General features: G+C 36.6%; 2 protein-coding genes and 1 pseudogene across 4 annotated transcripts; 2 read left to right on the top strand and 1 right to left on the bottom strand.

The window, feature by feature from the left end:
• The first annotated feature begins 3,436 nt into the window (after positions 1 to 3,436).
• LOC106643137 (ATP-dependent RNA helicase DDX42-like) lies at positions 3,437 to 7,123 on the top strand (annotated as a pseudogene). The gene is made up of 9 exons (XR_016293226.1): positions 3,437 to 3,568; positions 3,778 to 4,031; positions 4,098 to 4,348; positions 4,415 to 4,955; positions 5,020 to 5,164; positions 5,229 to 5,675; positions 5,741 to 6,179; positions 6,247 to 6,451; positions 6,747 to 7,123. The product of XR_016293226.1 is annotated as an ATP-dependent RNA helicase DDX42-like (transcript).
• A 1,362-nt stretch (positions 7,124 to 8,485) lies between these two features.
• LOC106643169 (ubiquitin-conjugating enzyme E2 R2) lies at positions 8,486 to 21,315 on the top strand. Of its 2 annotated transcripts, XM_014358193.2 has the most exons (5): positions 8,487 to 9,555; positions 14,115 to 14,201; positions 17,694 to 17,791; positions 19,160 to 19,294; positions 19,663 to 20,421. In XM_014358193.2, exons 1-5 carry the CDS (start codon positions 9,382 to 9,384, stop codon positions 19,901 to 19,903), a joined length of 735 nt encoding a protein of 244 aa, XP_014213679.1. In that variant the 5' UTR covers positions 8,487 to 9,381; the 3' UTR covers positions 19,904 to 20,421. The 2 variants fall into 2 exon arrangements, with proteins under 2 accessions (XP_089451699.1, XP_014213679.1); XM_089595573.1 differs by lacking the exon at positions 14,115 to 14,201 and having other exon boundaries at positions 8,486 to 9,555; positions 19,663 to 21,315.
• On the bottom strand, positions 21,217 to 23,148 carry Gstcd (glutathione S-transferase, C-terminal domain containing). Its single transcript, XM_014358192.3, has one exon. It carries the CDS (start codon positions 23,146 to 23,148, stop codon positions 21,445 to 21,447), a length of 1,704 nt encoding a protein of 567 aa, XP_014213678.3. The 3' UTR covers positions 21,217 to 21,444.
• Positions 23,149 to 23,157: the final 9 nt, after the last annotated feature.

Here is a 23,157-nt window from a genome sequence, read left to right as displayed (position 1 = left end):
TTAAAATTGCCGTATTTCCGTAAATAATAAAGATATCGCGAAATAAGCCTTAATTTGGAATCAATAAAATTAAAAAAATTTTTTTTTTTTTTTTTTGAGATAAGGCGTTTGCAACTACTTAAAAAATGATAAAATTGTAGTAATTAGGCGTACAGGCAGTCCAGAACAACATAGCAAATAAACTCAAACCAATGAAAACTCTAAAAATCTGGGATTTTGGTTTAAAAAGTTGGCCAAAACTTAAAATGGCCGTTTCTCCGTAAATAATAAAGATAGCGAAAAATAGGCCTTAATTTAGAATTAACAAAATTGGAAAAATTTTTTTTTTCTTTGAATTCTGTTTTTTTAATCACACAAAAAATGATAAAATTGTAGTAATTAGGCGTCTTGGCAGTCTAGAACATCATAGCACATAGACCCAAACCCGTGAAAACTCTAAAAATCTAGGATCTTGTTTATAAAAGTTGGCGAAACATTAAAATTGCCGTATTTCCGTAAATAATAAAGATATCGCGAAATAAGCCTTAATTTGGAATCAATAAAATTAAAAAAATTTTTTTTTTTTTTTTTGAGATAAGGCGTTTGCAACTACTTAAAAAATGATAAAATTGTAGTAATTAGGCGTCCAGGCAGTCTAGAACAACATAGCGAATAGACTCAAACCCACGAAAACTCTAAAAATCTAGGATCTTGTTCTTAAAAGTTGGCTTTAACTTAAAATGGCCGTATCTCTGTAAATAATGAAGATAGCGCAAAATAGGCCTCAATTTGGGATAATCAAAATTAAAAAAATTTTTTTTTTTTTATTTTTAAATTCGGCCTTTTAACCACACAAAAAATGATAAAATTGTAGTAATAAGGCGTACAGGCAGTCTAGAACAACATAGCGAATAGACCCAAGCCCATAAAAACTCTAAAAATCTAGGATCTTGGTTTTAAAAAATGGCCAAACATTAAAATAGCCGTATCTCCGTAAATTTTGGAGATAGCGCGAAATAAGCCTTAATTTAGAATCATCAAAATTGTAAAAATTTTTTTTTTTTTTCTGAAATCAGGCCTTTGCAACTACACAAATAATGATAAAATTGTCGTAGTTGGGCGTCGAGGCAGTCTAGAACAACATAGCACATAGACCCAAACCCGTGAAAACTCTAAAAATCTAGGATCTTGTTTTTAAAAGTTGGCGAAACATTAAAATTGCCGTATTTCCGTAAATAATAAAGATATTGCGAAATAACCCTTAATTTGGAATCAATAAAATTAAAAAAATTTTTTTTTTTTTTTTTGAGATAAGGCGTTTGCAACTACTTAAAAAATGATAAAATTGTAGTAATTAGGCGTCCAGGCAGTCTAGAACAACATAGCGAATAGACTCAAACCCACGAAAACTCTAAAAATCTAGGATCTTGGTTTCAAAAGTTGGCCAAACATTAAAATAGCCGTATCTCCGTAAATTTTGGAGATAGCGCGAAATAAGCCTTAATTTAGAATCATCAAAATTGTAAAAATTTTTTTTTTTTTTCTGAAATCAGGCCTTTGCAACTACACAAATAATGATAAAATTGTCGTAGTTGGGCGTCGAGGCAGTTTAGAACAACATAGCAAATAGACCCAAACCCACGAAAACTCTAAAAATCTAGGATCCTGTTTTTATAAGTTGGCTACAACTCAAAATGGCCGTATCTCCGTAAATAATGAAGATAGCGCAGAATAGGCCTTAATTTAGAGTCATCAAAATTCAAATAATTTTTTTTTTTTTTTTTTTAAATTTGGCCTTTTCAACTACACGAAAAATGATAAAAGTGTAGTAATTGGGCGTACGGGCACTCTAGAACATTACAGCAAATAAATCCGAACCGAATTTTTTTGTAATTAGGCTTTTGCAACTACACATAAAACGATAAAATTTAAGAAATTAGGCGTCTAGGCAGTCTGAAACATAGCAAATAGATTCTAACCCGTGAGAACTTTAAAAATCTGGGATTTTAGTTTTAAAAGTTGACCAAGACTTAAAATGGCAGTATCCCTGTAAATAATAAAGATAGCGCAAAATAGGCCTTATTTAGAATCATCAGAATTTAAAGAATTTTTTTTTTTTTTTAATTTGGCCTATTTAACCACACAAAAAATGATAAAATTGTAGTAATTGGGCGTACAGGCAGTCTAGAACAACAAAGGAAATAGACCTGAACCAATGAAAACTAAAGATCTGAGATTTTGGTTTTAAAAGTTAGCCAAAACTTAAAATGGCCGTATCTCCGTAAATAATAAAGATAGCGCAAAATAGGCCTTTATTTGGAGTCATCAAAATTAAAAAAAATTTTTTTTTTTTTTTCGAAATTTGGCATTTTCAACTACACGAAAAATGATAAAATTGTTGTAATTGGGCGTACAGGCAGTCTAGAACAACAAAGAAAATAGACCTAAACCAATGGAAACTCTAAAAATCTGGGATTTTGGTTTTAAAAGTTAGCCAAAACTTAAAATGGCCGTATCTCAGTAGATAATAAAGATAGCGCAAAATAGGCCTTTATTTGGAGTCATCAAAATTAAAAAAATTTTTTTTTTTTTGAAATTTGGCCTTTGCAACCACACAAAAAATGATAAAATTGTAGTAATTAGGCTTTCAGGCAGTCTAGAACATTATAGCAAATAGACCTGAACCCGTGAAAACTCTGAAAATCTGAAATTTTGGTTTTAACAGTTCGCCAAAACTTAACATGGCCGTATCTCTGTAAATAATGATGATAGCGCGAAATAAGCCTTAATTCGGAATCATCAAAATTTAAAAAAAATTTTTTTTTTTTTGAAATTAGGCCTTAGCAAGTACACAAAAAATTTTGAAATTGTAGTAATCAAGCGTCCAGGCAGTCTAGAACATCATAGCAAATAGACCCAAACCCGTGAAAACTTTGAAAATCCGGGATTTTGGTTTTAAAATTCGGTGAAAACTTAAAATAGCCGTATCTCTGTAAATAATAAAGATAGCGCGAAATAGCGGTTGAGTTCGGGCGAGCGCAGGCGAGCGCGGGTTGACGGCGTGCGCCCAATCTCGGTCCCCGAACATACCTATAGTCATGATCACATTACGGACTACCCAGTCACCTACAACCATAGAGATATTATAGATAGAGTAGGCAAGCCTGGAAGTGCAAGCGTTGACACGTTAAAAAGAGATGCAACATCGAGCTACCTTTCTATCTCTCTCTGTGGTTACTACTAATTGCCTATGGCCATATATATGTAAAACATCTGTAGCCAATCAGCAGCAAGCACAGAGAGAGATAGAAAGGTAGCTCAATGTTGCATCTCTTTTTATCGTGTTAACGCTGCCACTTACAGAAGAATCGGTGGCTTGCCTACTCTATCTATAATATCTCTATGCCTACAACTCCGCATCTCCAGTTGTCCAGTTATATATACAGTTAATTGTCATTAGCAGACGACGCTCGTAGGGTAATCAAAAAACACCTCGGTCAAGTTAATGTAGTATATTCTCATATTTGTGCAAATTGGGGATGTCATTTTTGTAAAATAAATACTGTCTGGAGCAATAAATTTGAATTTGGTAATCATACTTTTACTCTGCAGTCTTTACTAATGTTATTTGTGAGTATTTGAATTCGATTCAGCTTGGTTAACCTATCAAATTCAGTTCAAATTGTTACTTTTGTAATTTTGATTTATTATTATTAAAGTAGTTGTATGACTTTTTCTCCTAGTACATTTTCAAGTTGTGTTATTACGTGTTTATCAAAAACGTCTTTCTTTTTCCAGAAATATTGATATCAGCTATAGTATTCAAGTAAGGATATAACTATAACCATGAGTTACCGCCAAAGTAACCATGCCAAAAAGTCTAAAGGATTTGGGTTTACGGGCTTTCAAATGCCCAGTAGTCGTAAGCGTGCTGGAGCTGCTATACCTCCTCCACCACCAAACTTGGGTTATCACATGATGAATTCCATCACTGAAACCGCCCTGTCAGCCAGCTGTGGAGCACCAAAGAAACGCAGTAAAACTGAAGACGAGTTGGGTTATTTGGTTTAAAATTATATAAAAGTTCCACGTTGTTCATGCAAATTTCAACTTGATAGGTACTTTGATGATGATCAGACGATTCGTCAAAACTGGAATACATTCCAGCGCCAGGCTCACCTTTGTGCTCACCAGCTAAAAAGAAACTTAAAAGCCATGATGACAGTGACAGCAAAGAGGCTCCATTGGATGCATTTATGGCTGGAATAAACGCTCAAGTTGAAAAAAATCAAAACGAAAATAAAGATGATAAAAGTAGAGGTGTTAGAGCAGACATTGATGTCGAGGATGATGAAGAAAGTTATTACAGGTAATACAATATTTATAATTGTTACAAATTATTTTGTACGTCATCATCATCTTGATTGATCAGTAGATATATCGAAGAAAATCCAAATGCAGGGCTCCATGCAGATGACTCTGATCAAGAAATTGAATACGACGAGGATGGAGATCCTATGGATCCGCTTAGAAAGAAAAAAATTGATCCCTTGCCACCAATAGATCACAGTGTCGTTCCTTATGAGCCATTTGAAAAGAATTTTTACAATGTGCACCAAGACATTGCGAATCTCGATAAATAGTAAATTGATGATTTGAGAAAAGCATTGGGCATCAAAGTGACAGGGCCAGCTTTGCCTGATCCCGTATCAAGTTTTGGACATTATGTGTTTGATGAGCATTTAATCAAGGGCATACGAAAATACGAGTACACTCAACCCACTCCGATTCAGGCACAAGCAATCCCTGTGGCAATGAATGGTCGAGACTTGATTGTCATTGCTAAAACAGGTAGTGGTAAAACGGCTGCATTCGTATGGTCCATGCTAATTCTCATAATGGATCAAAAAGAATTGGCTGATGGTGATGGACCCATAGGACTCGTTCTAGCACCAACCAGAGAATTGTCGCAACAGGTGATAATTTTTTGTCCTTTGAAACCAAACGATGTTTTACAATTCGTTTTTTTCCCCCCTCCAGATATATCAAGAAGTAAAAAAATTTGGTAAAGTGTAAAATGGTTTGTTGTTGCTACGGGGGAGGTAGCAAGTGGAAAGCCACCAATTTAGAATGAGTTACATTTTTGGTTCTTGACAAAGCCGATAAAATGTTTGACATTTGGTAAGTATTAAAGAGTCACTTGTAAAATCATGAATACATTGATATCATTGAATTTTTAACCATCAGAGCCACAAGTTAGGTTCATATGTAATCACGTTAGGCCTGACAGGCAAACGTTGCTCTTTAGCGCTACTTCGAAAAACTTGCCAGAGACGTGTTGACTGATCTAATAAGGATCGTTCAAGGTGATGTTGGCGAAGCGAATACAGATATAACGTAGCACGTGGTAGTATTTAATAATGATGCTGTTGGTAAATGGAATTGGCTTAATCAAAATTTAGTTCAATTTTTAAGTAATGGCAGTTTGCTGATATTTGTCATCAAATCAACAAATTTTAGCGTATAATGAAAAAAAATTTTTTAGTTGAACGCTGAAGAATTAGCAAACAAATTAAAGTTGAAAGAACACGACGTTATGTTGCTTCACGGAGACATTGACCAAATTGAACGAAATTAAGTTATAACTGCTTTTAAAAAGAAACAAGTTGACATATTAGTTGCTACGGATGTCGCAGGTATGATTAATCGGTTGTATTTTTCCAATTGAAAATCATTGTTATCATTGTAATCATCTGTGCAGCTCGAGGTTTGGATATTTATAAAAAGATTGTAAACTACGACGTAGCCCGGGACATAGACACTCACACGCACAGAATCGGCCAAACTGGTCGAGCTGGGGAAAAAGGTATTTACGCTCGTTAACGAAAGGGACAAGAAATTTACTGGTCATCTCGTGAGAAATCTCCAAGGAACAAACCGACGAGTGCCAAAGAGTTGCAAAGTAATTGGTTTAAAAAGTCGAGATTCAAAAGCGGAAAGGGTAAGCAAGTGACTATAGGTGTGCAGGTTTTGGTTTTCGAGGCAAAAGCACGCAATCTGAGCAGAGCTTGGAATCATCGTCAACCTCTCAAGGATCCTAAGATATTAGTCAAGTAGTCAAAACGTTGGAGAAAGCAAGGCCATGCAGCGACTGACTTGTGGCAATGAAAGCTGCTTTCAGGAGTCAGTACTCTACACAGGTAAAGTTCATTTTCACTCCAACAGTCTCTTTGTCACCATTCTTACTAGCAAGCATTCATTTTGTAGTTTCGAGCTTCATCGGATCACACCTGGGAGCAAACGATAACACCTTTATCTGTGATTATGCCACCACCTCCGCCTCCGCCAAGCACTCTGACAACTTCTTCAACACCTTCAAACAGCCAATCGACCCAAGAAAACTCCAACGCAGTACAATCTGAGAAACAAGATCGAAAAAATGGCAGGAAAAGTTAATGGGAGACAAAGTGGTGTGTGTATCCATTTTTGTTTTATATTTTACTTGGAAAAAAATAATTGTGTAACTAAAGGAATTGCTTCTTGATTTTTTCCATTTTTTGTTTTTTTATTTATATTATTTTTTTTTTTTTTTAATATTTTTAACTTACATTACTCCAAAAAATTATTTTAAGTCTCGCAAATGACTCACCCCACGCGATTAGTATAGTTTTTGTTGACGTAAAAGTCTGTTATCATTTAGTGATCTACTGTATCTATCAGGCTGCAAACCTCGTTCCAGTTTATTTTTTCATTACCTTTTTTTTTAGATCCGTTTAAAACCTCGGTCCAGTTCATGTAATGTTAAGCTCGTTAATTTAATTAATTAAAGGCGAGCAACTTGTAATTCAGTGACTACGTTTGGCATACATCATATTTAAGATTGTGTCACCATCAATAACCAACTCGTTCAGGAAATGCAAGTATACTTGAGCGATATATTTATATATAATAAACAGACGACACTCGTAACACAATAAATTTGGCCCGAAAATACAAATGTTTGGAGAGCCGGACAAAGTTGGTTGATGAATAATTTTTAAAGGTGTAAGCATATATTACTTTTAAGATTGTATAACTTCATTCATTGTATAAGATTATTTAAATTTATTTTTTGTATTTTTACTATGAACCATGACTCATCAAAATAGAGACCACTTGAATTATAAAATTATTCTTCTGGTAAATAAACGTTATCTCGTGATTAATTTTGTAATTGATGTACATGTAAAACTTTTTTATTACTTGGCCCTATAATGTTTTTCAAAATATTGAGAAAAAAATTTTTCCATCACCACTTTTGTAGATAAAATTTCAAAGTGTTAAAATAAAAGAAACAACAGTATCAAAGTTGGGCCTAAAGTGATTACAGTGTGCTGAGCTGCTGAGCATGGTGTAAAAAATATATAAGGGGTGTGTTCCAGTAACGCTCTCAGACAACTTAATTATGTCTTACGATATCTTGCGTCACGTTTAAGTTGTCGGTAAGTTGTCGGAGAGCGCTACTTGAACACACGGCACGACGTAGAAGAGCGCGCGGTGGCTCCGTCGGCTAGGTCGTGGATTGGCACGTGGGAGACCGTGGTTCGATTCCCGGCCAGTGTGACTTTTTCGGGCAAGTGTATACCTCTGATTTTTCACATGTGCTTTTTCACCACGCAATGCTCCTTGAGGAGGGTTTTAGGCGACCTTCTCGCAGCAAAAATTGCCTAATTTCCCCCTACCCCCCCCCTCCCAGTAATGGGAGGCCTCCCATCCCTCTTTCCCTTCCTTCTCCCAAGTGCTAAGTGCCCTTATTAAAGGAGCCGGACGTAGAGCACACTAATATAAAAAAAAAAAAAAAAATCTATACTTACTAAGTATCTAGATAGATAAGTATCTCTTACTTCGTGACACACGGCTGGTCGGCTCTTCTTTAGCCACCGAACTGATCAGCCAATCAGGAGGCTTGGAACAAGCGACCATCCATATTGGATTTTTCACCTATGAGCGTATAGAGAGCGCGTTGTTCAACTACTATTGCTACAGTGCTACACATAAACAAGAGTACAGGGTAAAAAATTTCCTCAAAAAATAATATGTTTAAAATTTATTAGGTGCACTGTTTTATGCATAAATATAATTCTATATGATGATCTGATTATTTGTAAAATATACAATAAATAAAGTTTATTAAATATTTCAATAAACAAATTTTACAATTTTTTTTTCTTTTTATGAGAATTTTAACATCAAAAGTCAGTTTTTTTGTTCATATCTGGCAATCTAATTTACGTTATCATACGTATACGAAGCTTTTAATTTGATACTGCTTTTCGAGGTGAGTGGTATTTATTTTCAGCAATAAAGTGTAAGTATAGTTAAACAACGCGCTTTCTACGCTCATTGGTGGAAAATCCAATATGGAAGGTCGCTTGTTCCAAGCCTCCTGATTGGCTGATCGGTTCGGTGGCTGAAGAGCCCACCTTTATTTTTTATACCATGGGTGCTGAGTGTGGTATGTCATAATAGTAATAAGGTGTAGTAATCGTTGATGAAAATTTTCAAACAAGAATGAAAAAAATACTAAATAGTGTACGCATGCAACTTAATTGTCACGGTCATAACAGAAAAATAGCGTAGATTAAACAAATGGAGCAACAAGAACTGTGAAACTCTGTGTGGGAGAAAAGCAAGCAAGAGCGCCAAGAGCTCGAACTACAACGCAGTAGCTCAAAGCTCAACCTCAGTCGAGTTTTCGAAACGGAACAGTTTGCGTCTTCAGTGACTTTGTCTTGAGTTCTCGTCTCTTAAAAACCTTGTCGCGTTGTTGTCGTTGCATCGTAACTATCGCAAGTTAAGAAAAACAAAGCTCACTAATTAAGCTCTGCTCGGGAAAAAAAACTTGCTGCAAAAGCAACGATCGCTTCTCGCAGGTTTACTTGCGTATATGTGCATTCGAGAAACAGAGGGAGAAATAAGTTGTGCGTGTCAGCAGTCCTTTCGTCCTTTGCCCTTATAGTGTCGTACTGTCGTGTGCTGTGTGCTCCCCCATCCCTCTTTGAACAAAAGCTGCAGCCATCGACCCTCTGCAGAAATATGCAGCTGCTGCAGCAACAACCTTGATGCAGGCAGATTGGCAGACGTGACGTGTATACATATATATACATCATTTTGACGACGAATAAACTTATCTATAGTTTGGCTACCCTTTTTTATCATCGTCCTCGTAGGCCAGAGCAAGCCAGCAGCAGGCACTTTGAGTGTCATTATAGGTAGCTGGTGACGACGGTGGAAAAGACATATAGATAGAGAAAGAAAAAAAGTCCAATTACTGTGACGTGAACAAACGTCCATAGTATTATACATTATCGCAAAAAGAGTGAACGACAGTAATTTAAACGTAAACGCTACGGACGGAAAGACATGGCGCAGCCAACGAGCAGCGCGATACGCGCGCTAGCGCTCGAATACAAGAGCCTACAGGAGGAACCGGTCGAGGGCTTTCGCGTCAAGCTCGTCGGCGAAGACAATATGTTCGAGTGGGAGGTCGCGATATTCGGCCCACCAGATACGCTCTACCAGGGTGGATACTTTAAGGTTAGCGTCCACGTTTATATTATCAAGATCCACCTACATGGTCATTTTCAATCGGGTTTTTTTTTTTTTTTTTTTTCTTCATCCCTTGGCATCATTGTAGGTACAATTTACGTGTGTTCTACTGTCCTTTGTGCTCTAGCAGCATCAGTCCCGAAGAAGAGATTTTTAAATGCACACCGTACACATACACACACAAGTAGGATCAAAGAGAGAGCAGTGAGCACTAGGTGTTTACTATACACATAGGTATAAGTACAACGCTTATAGTAGTACAGTAGCGCAGTATAGCAGCAACAATGAGCAACGGAACGTTGGCGTCAATCGCTTTCTCTTTCTCTCTGCGGCTGTTTAGTGTGCTCAAGTTTTGTATATAAAGCACGCATTTACATAGGTATCAGAAACATCAGCATGATTGGTGCACATGTACATTGTACGCATAACCAGACCCTGCCAGGGCTAGTTAAGTAACATATAATAATTTAGTAGCATCATACATCTGGTTGTTTTTATGTACGTTCCTTGGCTCGACTCGGCTCTGTCACAGAGCCTCTGTGTAGCTGTGCGTCTGCTCTGCCTGTAACGCACGATATCAACAAAAGAGAAACATGCAACATTACAACTGTAGAAACTCACAATGAAGCTTTGAGTTCCAAATTTTTGTATTATAAGGTTCAATCTAGACACAGAGTACTTAATAGAGTTATGTCGAAATACAAACGTTTTTTTTACTCTATGAATAATGCAATGCAGTTGCTTTCGTTATTAAATTATACGAGCAGCAGCTCCAAACTGATTAGAATAAATTTTAAAGGGCAAGGTAGTTTTTTGTGAAGTATGAAAGTAATTGTGATTAACCTATAATTTTTTTCTAATTCTTTTATGTATTCCTGGGCTTTTCCGACCTTGCACCTGCGTTACTACTACATATTATATCGTATAATAATAATTCTTAAATCACTGAGATCTTGTCCTTTGAAAAAGGCTTCCAAGTTAAAATTCCGAGACTTTTAATTTTTAAACAATGCACTAGATTTCTAGAAATTAAAATAATCGTACTTAGTTATGACCTTGGCTCCCATGGTGTTGAAAAGTTTAGTGCCTGTAAGTACTTGATAGATTCCAAAATCTCTCCAAGCTGGAGCATGTCTACCGCTTTCCACCGCCTTTCCAACTTTCCACAATAAATATTGGGTCGGATACCTCTTTGTTTTATTGTATACGCATACACGAGATATTTGCAAAGAGGTGTGAGCAAGTACAAGAAGGTTGAAGGTTGAAGGTTTTTATTTATGACCTTAGGGTAAAACCCCATCTGGCCTATCAGGATTGTACAAATGTTAACGAAAAGCATGATACAGTAAAAAATCGCTCTCTCAACATATGATGCAGTCACTATAGGTGATAGAGAGATAGAGAGAGAGAGAGAGAGAACAAAGCGCGCGTCGAGTTCTCTCTGTCAAAGTATTCGACTCAACAACACAACGTACCTTTTATTATTCCGTAGTTTTTTTTTTTTTTTTTTAAATTGAATTTAGGTAATCCCCAAATTAATTATCCCAGGTTTTTAAGTGCCGCAAGAAGGTTGTGCGTAAATTTAAAGTATATGCACGGAAGACACAGAAAAAGACGCTCTCGGACTTTGACCATATTATTATTATTATTTTTGGGAGAGGTTTCTCCTGGTCATGTCCTCTTTGTTCGAAAGATTACTTGACAGAAAATGATGTTAAATGAAGGTACTGGACAAGTTGGACTGATGCTACAATCAAACAGATCGATTAATGATGTTTCACATAAACACCTTTTTTGAAATGCTTTGGTTGTCCCTAGAGTCGTGTTGTTTTAGCACTTGTACTTTAGCAAAGAGCAAAAAGCTGGGGTGTTGGTAAAGACGAGCCAACGCACCACTTTTACAATAAATTGTTGAAACACCGAAATCAATGAAACGTGTATACATAACAACATCATATTCATCAGCTGCTGCAATCAACCTATTGTATAAAAAAAATATCAGATAATACTTATACTTGTGTGTAGGTATTGGTCGCGTTTTCGCGCGCTCACCTCGATTCCGCTTTCTAAACCACTCTCGCGTTTTATTGGGCCTCTCTCGCGGCAACGGTACATTTACGTTGTGCTCTCTCGAGTATAGTTGTTACTCTGCTTGTAATTACTTACTTGAACAATTTTATCGTGTATAAGGTCTCCCTCATCATCATCATCATCATCATCATCATCATCATCACAACATCCGCCTCGATCTCCAAGTTTTTATTATTTCTTTTTGCTCTACGAAATCACACATCTGTTGGATTTGACGTAGTTTTTGGTAGAAGCGAGAGTAGTTGAATCTCAAACATGGATCGAGTTACTTTATTTACTTAAAATTAAAATCGAAACGGGAAAGATTAGTGGCTTTGTTTTGGAATAAATGTTAGTATGATTAGTATAAGCGTTAATTGACAGAGTCAACAAATTGGAGCGTACCTACTTGGGCTCGAAAAATGTGTGATCATCATCATCATTTGTGTACCATCAAGGATTATTGGTAACGCCTTTCTGTTTGTCTGTGTCACATAGTACATGGTATATATTTTTCGTGCTTCCTCAAATTAAGTACGTGCATATATTATCATACAATTATTGAAAAAGGTAACACCGAGAGCTGTTAACGGGGCACGCTTCCCAACCCGATATTTTTACCGGCACATTTGATTCTTCTCCTCTTCCATAGTCTCGTATATTATAGTTGTATAAAAATAATAGTTATAATAGTAATAATAATAATAATAATAATAATAATAATAATAATAATAACACTAGCCCGACTTTCTCTTGCGCTCACTCGATTATTCCTCTCGAGCTACATCTCAGCAATCCACGTTCCGCTCTATACTATTTACTGCCATATACTTATTTACTTAATTATTATATTTACAAGAGTATGGGCAATGCGTGAGTTGATACTTGATAAGTTGATGCAAAAAAGAACGTGCGTATCCCGGGTATAAGTATAAGTATAAGTATAGTAGGTGATGAGAAGGAAAGGAAGATTGGAGAATCGGGGCCAATTCTACTTACATACACTACCCCACCCACCCAATCCTATATTGCCCATGTACAGACAGGAAGGAGGCAGCACTAACGCCACGAAACTAGCTTATGGCGCGCTACTTAGTACATATACTTGAGACGTATACGTATAGGGTATAATACTAACTCTGGAGTTGCAAAATCTCTATATAGAGACACAAAAGCGGTTTAAGTTGGAAAAAGTCACGTGCATTTGTAAGCAAGTAGGTATTATTTTTATATAAGTATATCGGTCGTACAATGCGGGACCTGTATAAATGCAGTTATAAAAACACGCGACAAAGAGAATATAGGTATGTATATCTGATGTATACATATGTATAAAAGGATCCCCGAGGAGGACAAATTAAGGAGGAAGAGAGGTGGAGCTAGACCGGAGCTAGGATGTATATTTGGGCCATGACCAGGTCGCGAGCGCCATCAAAAGATCAATGTGTGTGCCCCATTTTCCGCTCTCAGCCCAGTTCTCTTTTTTTTTTTCTTTTTCCCCCATCTCCTCCCTCGCTGCTGCACCCTTATACACGTTTGCACGCGCAGGAAGCGACAACTACCACCCTTTTATTCTTATTCATCGAAATTGTGTAACAAGCTGTAACAATACTTTGTACGTAATTAATAGATGTAAGGTAAGTATATAAGGATACACAAGATGGTCCCTCCTCGTCAGCAGGTTGTTGTTGCGCGAATCTACAACTATTCTTGTAAAGACCTTGGAGTGCGTGGCAGTTTACTTTCACTAAAGGTCTTACATTTTTCTTCTCTTTCTTCTCTTTCTTTTGAGTACAAATTATTTACTGTCACTTTTACTTTTAACGTGAATTTTTACAAGTAGACTCTCCCCCCACCTTCCCTTTTTTCACCTGGAGATTATAAAATCAAAATAAAACACGTAAATAACAGAAGGAGGTGTATTAAAAAAACATTTCGACAGCAGCTGCAGTATTTCTATTGGTAACAAAAAAATAAAATAAAGTACCTGCGCGTTACGTACGTCAACTGTTGTACGAGCTGAAAATCCAGGCAGTTCTCGGGTTTTGTCCTATTTTGCACGTAGGTGAGGCGTTACGAAATTTCCGAAATTCCAGACAAGTGCATGTCGTGTGCTCTATTTTGCAGATGAATCCTCGACCTATGATGATAATATATTGATATTAAAGGGGTTCGGGCCCATAAATGCAAATGGCTTTGATCGTTATGCGATAGATGAAATATAAAATTGACTGTATACAGTTGGATTTGTAAAACGAACTTGTATAGGTAGATGAGCCACTTAATAAACGATGAGCGTTTTACAGTGATGAAAGAAAAAATTTAACGAGTCTTAATTTGTTTTTTTTTTTTGTTTTTTGTTTTTACTCGCAATTAAGTAATTACATCACCATATGCACAATCACCGTCACCTCGGGTGCGCGGGTATTTTTTCTAATGTTTTTTTCACCTTTTGACTCTGGCTGTTTTTTTTACAGGCACACATGAAGTTCCCACCAGATTACCCGTACAGTCCACCGAGCATTCGCTTCAAGACCAAAGTCTGGCATCCCAACGTTTACGAGGTGGGTTGTTATTGTTAACCGTAAACTCAGCTTTTTTACAAACCCTGCGTATACTTACCTCGATACTTACTTATGCATTATATATATATATATATATATATATATATATATATATATATATATATATATATATATATATATATATATATATTAATGGGCGACTGTCCGAGTATTTATTGAACCAAACACACTACGATATTGTATAACATTAGCAAACGAGCCTCCAGCAGCTATTATTATACAGCGTATTACACTGTGGGTATATATTTCCAAACACATATACCATGTATACTCACATACGCTGTCCATGTATGAAAAATGTGTACTTACACAGTAAAAAATGACTTTAGTGGATTTACTATTCCTCTAGTAAAAATTCCTTCGTTCCGCGATGTAAAAGTACTAGTTTGTAGTGTTCTCACTAAACTTCTTGTAAATCTACTACTACTGTTGTAATTTTACTATGCTTAGCATGGGAAATAATCCGACCTATGCTGAACGTAGTAATTGTACTACGCACAATAGTAACCAAATTTACTACCAAATAAGTAAAATTACAACTGTCTTATAGTTTATTACGCTTCGCTAAATATAATACCTATTCACGTAGTAAAGTTTACTATTAGAGTAGTAATTCGAAAAAGTGCAGATATTCATAACTCTCAAGCAAGTCATGGGGTAAAGAACTAAAGAACCATGAGGTATTCTGTTTTTGCTTTTTCACGTTGTTCACAAATCAATCGGTGTTGTGATCGATCTCCTTAAATAAAAAGTAGCGCAGCAATAAATCTAAGCATTTATAAAAAATAAGTCATTCTTAGTATTAGCAGTTACAAAATCTCATTAAACAAAAGACTTCAAACGTAATTTAAAAAAATTTAAATGTAATTTACATTATGCGCTTTTGCATTAAGTGTTAATTTGAGTATTTATAAGATTACATAAATTAAAAATAGTTTTCTTCATTTTCATGTATGAAAGTACAATACTTTAAATTTAAGATTTCTTTTTATGCGTATTGATTAAATTGAAATATTTTACTACGATTGCGGTCACGCCATCTACTGCATACGTTGCATACTTACCACTACTTCAGTATATTTACTATTGGAATAGTAAAAAAACAACTCAGACACTACTCCCCCTTTTTAATTCTAGCCTTACAAAGTGGGCAGTAAATTTACTATCACAGTAGAATTTTTACTACTGCTGTAGTAAATATACCACGCTCAGCATAGGTCGGATTATTTCCTATGCTAAACGTAGTAATTTTACTACGATATTTTTTACTGTGTACGTGTGGAAGCGAACGAGCCGCGCGCGTGCGACAATTATCGACTTTCAGCTACTAATACCTCTCTTTTCTCCCGTTTTCTCTCTCTCTCTCTCTCTCTCTCTCTCTTTTATTGTATCCCTTCTTCTCACTGTTGCCGCTGCATTTCGACTCCCAAGTGTATTCACTCCATACTTTTGTATGTGTGTGTGTGTGTGTGTGTGTGTGTGTGGAGGAGGGGGGGGTGTACATTTCACATCTGTCTCCATAAAATATAATATATACTTAATTACATTATTGTTATACGGTTACTAGATTTAATGAAGAACCTATACACTCACAGTCAAACTTTTTTTTCCTGCAATTTTGTCGACATACTTGAGCCAAATTTCGAAGCAGTCGGATAGTAGTGATGGACGGTGGTTTTTATTTGTTTATTTATTTGTTTATTATTTTTTTCTTTTAATGTAAATACGCATAAATAAATGACGTGTATTATTTGATATTTATCCGCTAAAAAGACGCTTTTGCAGAGGATGAAGAGTTGTTTCAGTCACATTGTACGTAATATTTCAATTTAAAAAGCTATCTTTGACATTTGACTTTAACCCTTAAGTATTCAATAAAAATAATGTCTACCAATTAAAACACTCGCATACCAGATATTGTTTCGGTCTTTAATTTTTTTTTTTTTTTTTTTTATGTAAACCCGGATGTTCCACACGTATTTATTTATTTATTTTTTTAATTAAATTCCGTAAACGCATACTTACAGTTAAATCCACATGGTAATAAAATATTGTAAATTAAGTTCATCATTGACAGAAAAAACAAACGATCGATTTGTAATTATGGCTCTGGTAAACACATGGTGTGTATTATTATGCTTTTTAATGTACTGACGTCGAATCAAGTGCCGCACCAGTATGCAACAATAAAAAAATACGCTTTTGCAAGGCACGATGGTACAATAAATAAAATAAAACAACGTTTCTAAGTTGAATGTATGTAGTAATTAAAGAAAAAAAAAAAAATTTCTTTTTTTGTCTCCCATTGTACGCGTAAGTGACTATGTACGCCCGGAAATTGAAACCGCTATACTCGCAAAAATGAGAAAACAAAAGAAGAGCAGAGCACCAAGACCGTGAGTCACGAATCTCTTTCGGCAAGTAACTTGAGTGCGCTGACTGCGCTCATTGGGCTTGGTGCTTTGAGATAATGGACTTGAATTACCTACTGGCACTCAAAAAAAAAAAAAAAAATTTCTTGGGGTTATTTAATCTTATCGATAGATCGTCGGGTAAAATGTTATGTCGTAAAGGACGAACAAGTGACCGAAAAATGTTTTGCGATAGGTGCGTTATTGACCTCGAGGTGCAGCATATCAGATTTTCCCTTTGTCTCTCTTTCTTTTCATCGTTACACTAGAGTAGGTAATTATTGCCGAGCTATAATTTTTTTTTTTTTTTTTTTTTATATATATTAGAGTGCTCTACGTCTGGCTCCTTTAATAAGGGCACTACTATGGGCACTAAGCACTTGGAAAAGGGACAAGGAAAGGGAAGGGAGGCCTCCCATTTACTGGGAGGGGGGTAGGGGGAAATTAGGCAATTTTTGCTGCGAGAAGGTCGCCTAAACCCTCCTCGAGGAGCATTGCGTGGTAAAAAAGCACATGTGAAAAATCACAGAGGTACTTGTCCGAAAGTCGCACTATGGCCGGGAATCGAACCACGGTCTCCCACGTGCCAATCCACGACCTAGCCGACTGAGCCACCGCGCGATAATCTTCCGAGCTATATAGTTAAATATTATATACTTGACTCAATACTACATTTTAGTTCTTCTCGATGTAGGGTATATAATTACGATAGAGGGATGATGGAAATGAGCTTGAAAACGTTTTTGTAGAAATATCGAGATAAGTGTCAGCGTGTAGCGGTATGGAAAGCTAGGTCGATGGGGGTACACTAATTATATATCACTTGTATAGACTCAGCACAGGTCGTGTTTGTTGTCTCTCTGTGCTGATGAGTATGACGACGTGCCGCGATATATTATACATACATCAGTATAAATATTTAGGAAGAAATCACCAACGACTTGGCTTTTCTTCGTCCAATGAATCACGCGTTTACCTGCAATCATAAAAAAAGAAAAAGAGAAAAACAAAAAACAACGAGTAAGTGATGGTAAGATAAATTGTCTTTTGTCTTTTGCAGAACGGAGACCTGTGCATATCCATCCTACACCCGCCGGTTGACGACCCGCAGAGCGGCGAGCTGCCCTGCGAGAGGTGGAATCCAACGCAGAACGTCAGGTGAGCCGAGTGCCAACGACCGACAACGGCCACCATCACACCTTATTATACATATATCACTAGTATTAGGTGCAATCTTTGAAAAAATTGTGAAATGGAAGAAACAAAAGTTGAAAATGCATGTTTTCGAGTGATGGATACATAATAACTGCAGGATTGAATTGGGTAGTTGGTGTCTCATTCCAATACAATTAGCTCTTTTGGGCAACACCCCCATTATTTTTATAATGATGCTACGTTGAATCAACGAAATTAGTCTCTCTCTCTCTCTCTTTCTCTTCTCATGCATTTAAAGGCGTTTGAGAGCCCTCGTATGATAATCGAAAAAATTGATCGGGCTACTGTAGGTCCTATATGGTTCATTTAAAAGCTTATCAATCTTGAAATCTAGTTTCAAGCTAATCGAATTTTGTTCAAATATAATTTTCACATAGTTTCACGCAGGTATTTTTGTACAATCGTATTTGTCTTACAGTAGCATGTGCGCGAGGTAGTATTTGCCTACTACCATGGATGTATTGAGTACAATACCTACCTATATACTGTTTGCTGCTACTGCTACTGATTGTCGTTGAAAAATTCAGGCAAGCGTATCGAACGCGAGTCCGGTTATATTGCCTTACATATCAATGTGTACGTGTACATTTGCACATAATGCATACAAACCGTTACGTGTCGGCTGAATTGTATTTGTTCTTATCCGTGATATCATCACCATCTATTTATACATAGGTAGCTGTTTATTCTTTTTTTTTTTTTTTTTTTTTTTTTTTTTTTCACGCTATTTCTTAAAGTTTCTTGTCAAACTTTGTGTGGGTCGCAACCGATGCAAACGAAACCATACATACACGTCAAACTACTAAAATCGTTGCGGTGCGTGACATCACGCGCGTTTACCAACAATAAACTTGTAAGCTCGACACTCGCGAAAAACATCGACGACGACATTGCTTTTCCATTATGAGTTGCAGCAAAAATAAAAGCGCAGCCTTGGATTACCACGAAAAAAACGAGGGAACAATATAATTGAGCGGTCGCGTCGGCTCTTTCTTTCTATTTCATCGTCCCAATCGAGAGCAAAATGTTCGATTCTTTCGCAAGTCGGGGACCAAAAAAAAAAAAGTTCGGCTAGATTTACTCGCACCCGAGTATACGACATATCACCCGACAAACGCAAACCTACACTCTTTGAGGTGTATGTGCACATAATATATATATTTGAACAGTGTCTTTCTAGCTCTGTTGTCTGGTGAAATAAATATCTACAGAGAAGAAAGAGAAGAAAGCAGGAGGCGTGACAAGAGAGGCTCGACTTGATTATCATCTTTTTTATTTTATTTTTTTCTTAATTTATTAATTTTGTTGCAGAACGATCCTATTGTCGGTTATCTCGCTGCTCAACGAGCCCAACACTTACAGTCCGGCCAACGTGGACGCGTCAGTGATGTACAGGCGCTGGCGCGACTCCAAGGGTCGAGACAAGGAGTATGAGAATATCATCAGGTGAGAGGAGGCCGCTGCATTGCAGCACCAGCCGATCGCTCCTTTCGATATACGGAAAATGATATTATTGGCATTGGAAGGCGAGAGCGAGGCATGCTCGCTTGTTTTTCTCTTTCTGATACCCGTGCCAATTATCATCATTCGTTTCGCCCCCTCACCTTTCTTTCCTAGCTCATTCTGACTTGCACCTGGAGATTAAATTGGCTCTAGTTTTTTTTTCCGCATTTTTTGTTTTTGTTTATGGGCCAGATATGCGACGGCGATGATGATGATGCAAATGACATTACATTTTTCTTCTTCAAGTATACTCGACAATAATTGCAGAAATGCTTGCAAAAATATGTTGTAACGAAAATTTTTCATTACAGAAAGCAAGCACAAGCAGCAAAGATGGAGGCAGAAAAGGAGGGCATCGTGGTGCCGGTGACCCTCGAGGATTATTGCATCAAGACCCGAGCACGGCCCGCTGAACAACATCTCGATATGACCGACTTCTACGACGACGAGTATGAGCTCGACGACGACGATGACGACGATGACGATAACGAGGAACACCAGAGCGCGAGCGAATACGAGGACGGTGACGACAGCGGTAACGGCGAGTCGTGATCCATCTTCTGAGCAGCCTCTCCCGCTCTTACCGAGATTCATTGATCATACACGTATATACCTACCTACACATACTTACAGTCGTACAGAGTCTTCAGAGAGAGAGAGAGAGACCGCCCGGACAAGAAAATTATTTACACACAAAACTACAATGAAATACACCCACATGAAATATTTTACAGAGGTGGAGACAAGTATACGACTGTAAACGAGAATTAAATAACAGCCGTTAACTACGCGCTCGCATGCGACTCGTCATCTTACCCTGGTTCGTGCTTTACATTTTCCGCATGTGACCTACGATATTTTTTTAGAATTTTTTTCTTTCCGAGGAACCATTGTATCAATACCGAATTTACACAAGAAAATACTCAGCACACTATTATTACTAAAAATCATGTCTTTAATCACTGCACTCTTGCAGTTTAGTCCAGAGGGTGAAAGCTTGGCTCTAAAAGAGACTACAGCGAGTAAACTTGTTGTACACGTCTAAAATTAAAAAATTAAAAAAAAAAAAACCATGTATATGAGCTTCTCTTTGTCGTCAAAAAAAAAAAATAATAATAAATAAGTAAATCATAATACGTCGGTCCGCTTTGCAACAATAGAGCGATACGGAGCCGGTGAGTTTAGGAAAACTTTGACTAAGTATCCAATAATTTTAGAAAATTTCTATTGCTTTGCTCAATTTCAAGTAAGCTATTTTTTTCTCTGTATAAAGATTATTGTTACATAATTTCTCTACCATCTTTAGACATTCATATTCATACGTACGATTCCCTGAAAATCATTATATCTGCTTCTCTTACTCTCCAGGTTTCATAATCAATATTTACTGTTTTATGTGTCGATTTTGTTGCGGTATCGAAATAAATTTTTAAAAAATCTATACATTACCGACATTCTCTTTCTCTCTGTTTGTGCACATTGCCCCTCAACGCCGAAAATTTTCCAAGTTTATAGATTTAAACCCAAAAATCAACAAACACGATAGATCTCTCTCCTCCACATATTTAATTGTTTCTTTAATGTGTTAATGTTAGCAAAATGAATACATACACCCTGTTGAAAACGAAATGAAGGCGTTGATCAATTAGTTATTTAGTATAATTTGTGTAATTCTTAATTGTAAATATATTGTGCGTTAAACAAATTACTTTATGTTTATACATGAATTTCCCTCCTACATTATAAACAAGTCAATTTCTCTTGAGTGGAGCGCTTTATTATTATAATCATTGTTATTAACAAGGTTACAATCAACTGTCCACTTGTAGGTATTTCAAGTGGTCTATAAAAAAATTTTGGTGATAATATCCCGTGCTTTTAGTTAAGATTTGGGAAAAAGAACCTAGACAAATTAAAATTTATGTATTAGGAATATTTATTTAATAAATTATACTTACGAGAAACAGTTCCGTCGTGTCTAGAAAAGTTTCTTATGTTCCATGAAATAAAAACATTGAAATTTTTTTATCCACGTTCAGTTATTTATTTTTCATTTATTCAATTAATCAACCCGGTCTCTTGTATCTACAAAACTACAAAAATCTGATCTTTAGCCTACTTGGCCAACCAACAAGTAAATGATTTTTAGGCGAACAAGTCTCTGGTAAAAGTTTGCTCAAGTGGACGTTATACCCATGTTCCTCAGCCTGCAACTTTCTATCCGTATCAATAACCATCATGCATTCGTATCCTTGTTTCGTCTTTGCGTTTTCAGCATCGTGAGTCTGATCTGCAGCATGTCCCAACGTCAAATAATTCCTTTTATCTAAAATACCTTTCATTACCTGGCTACGAGGATAAATAATCTTGTAGCAGTCTTGAACGGATCCATAACAGCAGGGGCAGCAGACAAATGCAGCGTTCTGGCCGATGCACTGCTGAAGGACTAAATCGGTAGCCACTCCACAAGCATGAAGACACACACCAATATCAAAGTGTCCTATGTAGTAATCAAGATTACTTTGATAAAACGTTACGTTCGTCAGGGATAATTTGGCTACGCGCTCTTTGGCTTTCTTCATGGATTCTGATTTGTTTTCCAAGAGGATAACACTGCATTTAGGTAACAAATAAGCCAAAAGAATGCCTAAATGTCCACACCCCGAACAAAAATCGACTATAACGTCGCCTTCTTTGGCAAGCTTTAACACAGGCTTACATAAACTTTCCAACTGTTGGAGCTTCCTATGCGAACGACTACTTGGAAGGTTCCCTCCTTCTGGAGTTGCTTCATAAGGAATATTGGGCCAGTCTACCGTCTTTTCTATACCAAATAACTCATCCAGATGGATTTGTAATTGAAAACACTTGACTCTGTTTAAAGAGTAATCTATGTCTGATTGGCGCGTGTGAATTCGGTTTCCAGATGGGTACTTTTTTTGGTCGCTTTTGTATAAGCTATGGTTTTCAATTACTGGCAAGCTGTAAGCGAGTATTAAATTTGTACTGTACAAGTCTTGGATGCACAATATTTCCATACATCTGAGAATATGTTCATTAGTCAACATGTTATCATACCACTTCATAGTAAGTGGAGCAACGTCAAAAATCTGGTTTTTGTCCACAAACGTGAAAAACATGCGAATGCATACAAAAATCATAACATCTGCTAGCGTTATACTCAAACCTTCTGAAAAAACGTGTTCTGGCATAATACTTTTGTTTTTGTCAAAATCGGGAGTAGTATACTTTTTCGACATGGTGTATTTATACAAATTGTGCAGTCTTACAGGCTGCGACATGTGGTTTTCAAACTTGGCTAATGACACAGGCAAAATGCTATCTTGATTTTGTTTGTCAATCGATTTTAACATTGAGACAATGTCTATTTCGCAAAATCGAGTCCAAACACTTACCTCTGAACAAGCCAACAGACAAGCTTCTTTAAAGCCCAATAATTTTATAGAATAATGTTCTGGATGCTTGATAAGAACATTTTTAATCACTTGTCTCAGCGTTGCGCATAGTCCAGCTATACAGCTTGTACCATTCTCTTCCAAATTGGGCAACTCGCAACAACTTGCAATCTTTGACATTTCAGCACGTTCTATCAATTCATACTCAAATGTTGACAAATCTACCAAAAATGAATTTTCCGTGCAGACGGGGATATTTTTTACTAGCATAATCTGCACATCCGAGTTACAATATTTAATTGTGAATAATGTTATGAGAGTTTCAATAGGCACTTGACACAAACTGTCAGCCGTGAATACTTTAAGATAAATCTTTGCCATTACGTTGTT

The sequence above is a fragment of the Copidosoma floridanum genome, unplaced genomic scaffold (genome assembly GCF_036245765.1).
Source record: "Copidosoma floridanum isolate Cflo_tuat_1 unplaced genomic scaffold, Cflo_Japanese_pri ptg000025l, whole genome shotgun sequence".
In the NCBI taxonomy this organism is placed as follows: domain Eukaryota; kingdom Metazoa; phylum Arthropoda; class Insecta; order Hymenoptera; family Encyrtidae; genus Copidosoma; species Copidosoma floridanum.
Note: the sequence above shows the minus strand (reverse complement) of the source record. Positions and strands in the feature narration are given on the sequence as shown.

Coding starts and splice junctions, on each gene's coding strand:
- LOC106643169 (XM_014358193.2), top strand. CDS start 9,382: ATGGCGCAGCCAACGAGCAGCGCGATACGCGCGCTAGCGCTCGAATAC. Junction 9,556..14,114: donor ACCAGGGTGGATACTTTAAG/GTTAGCGTCCAC, acceptor TTTTTTTTACAG/GCACACATGAAGTTCCCACC. Junction 17,792..19,159: donor AATCCAACGCAGAACGTCAG/GTGAGCCGAGTG, acceptor ATTTTGTTGCAG/AACGATCCTATTGTCGGTTA.
- Gstcd (XM_014358192.3), bottom strand. CDS start 23,148: ATGGCAAAGATTTATCTTAAAGTATTCACGGCTGACAGTTTGTGTCAA.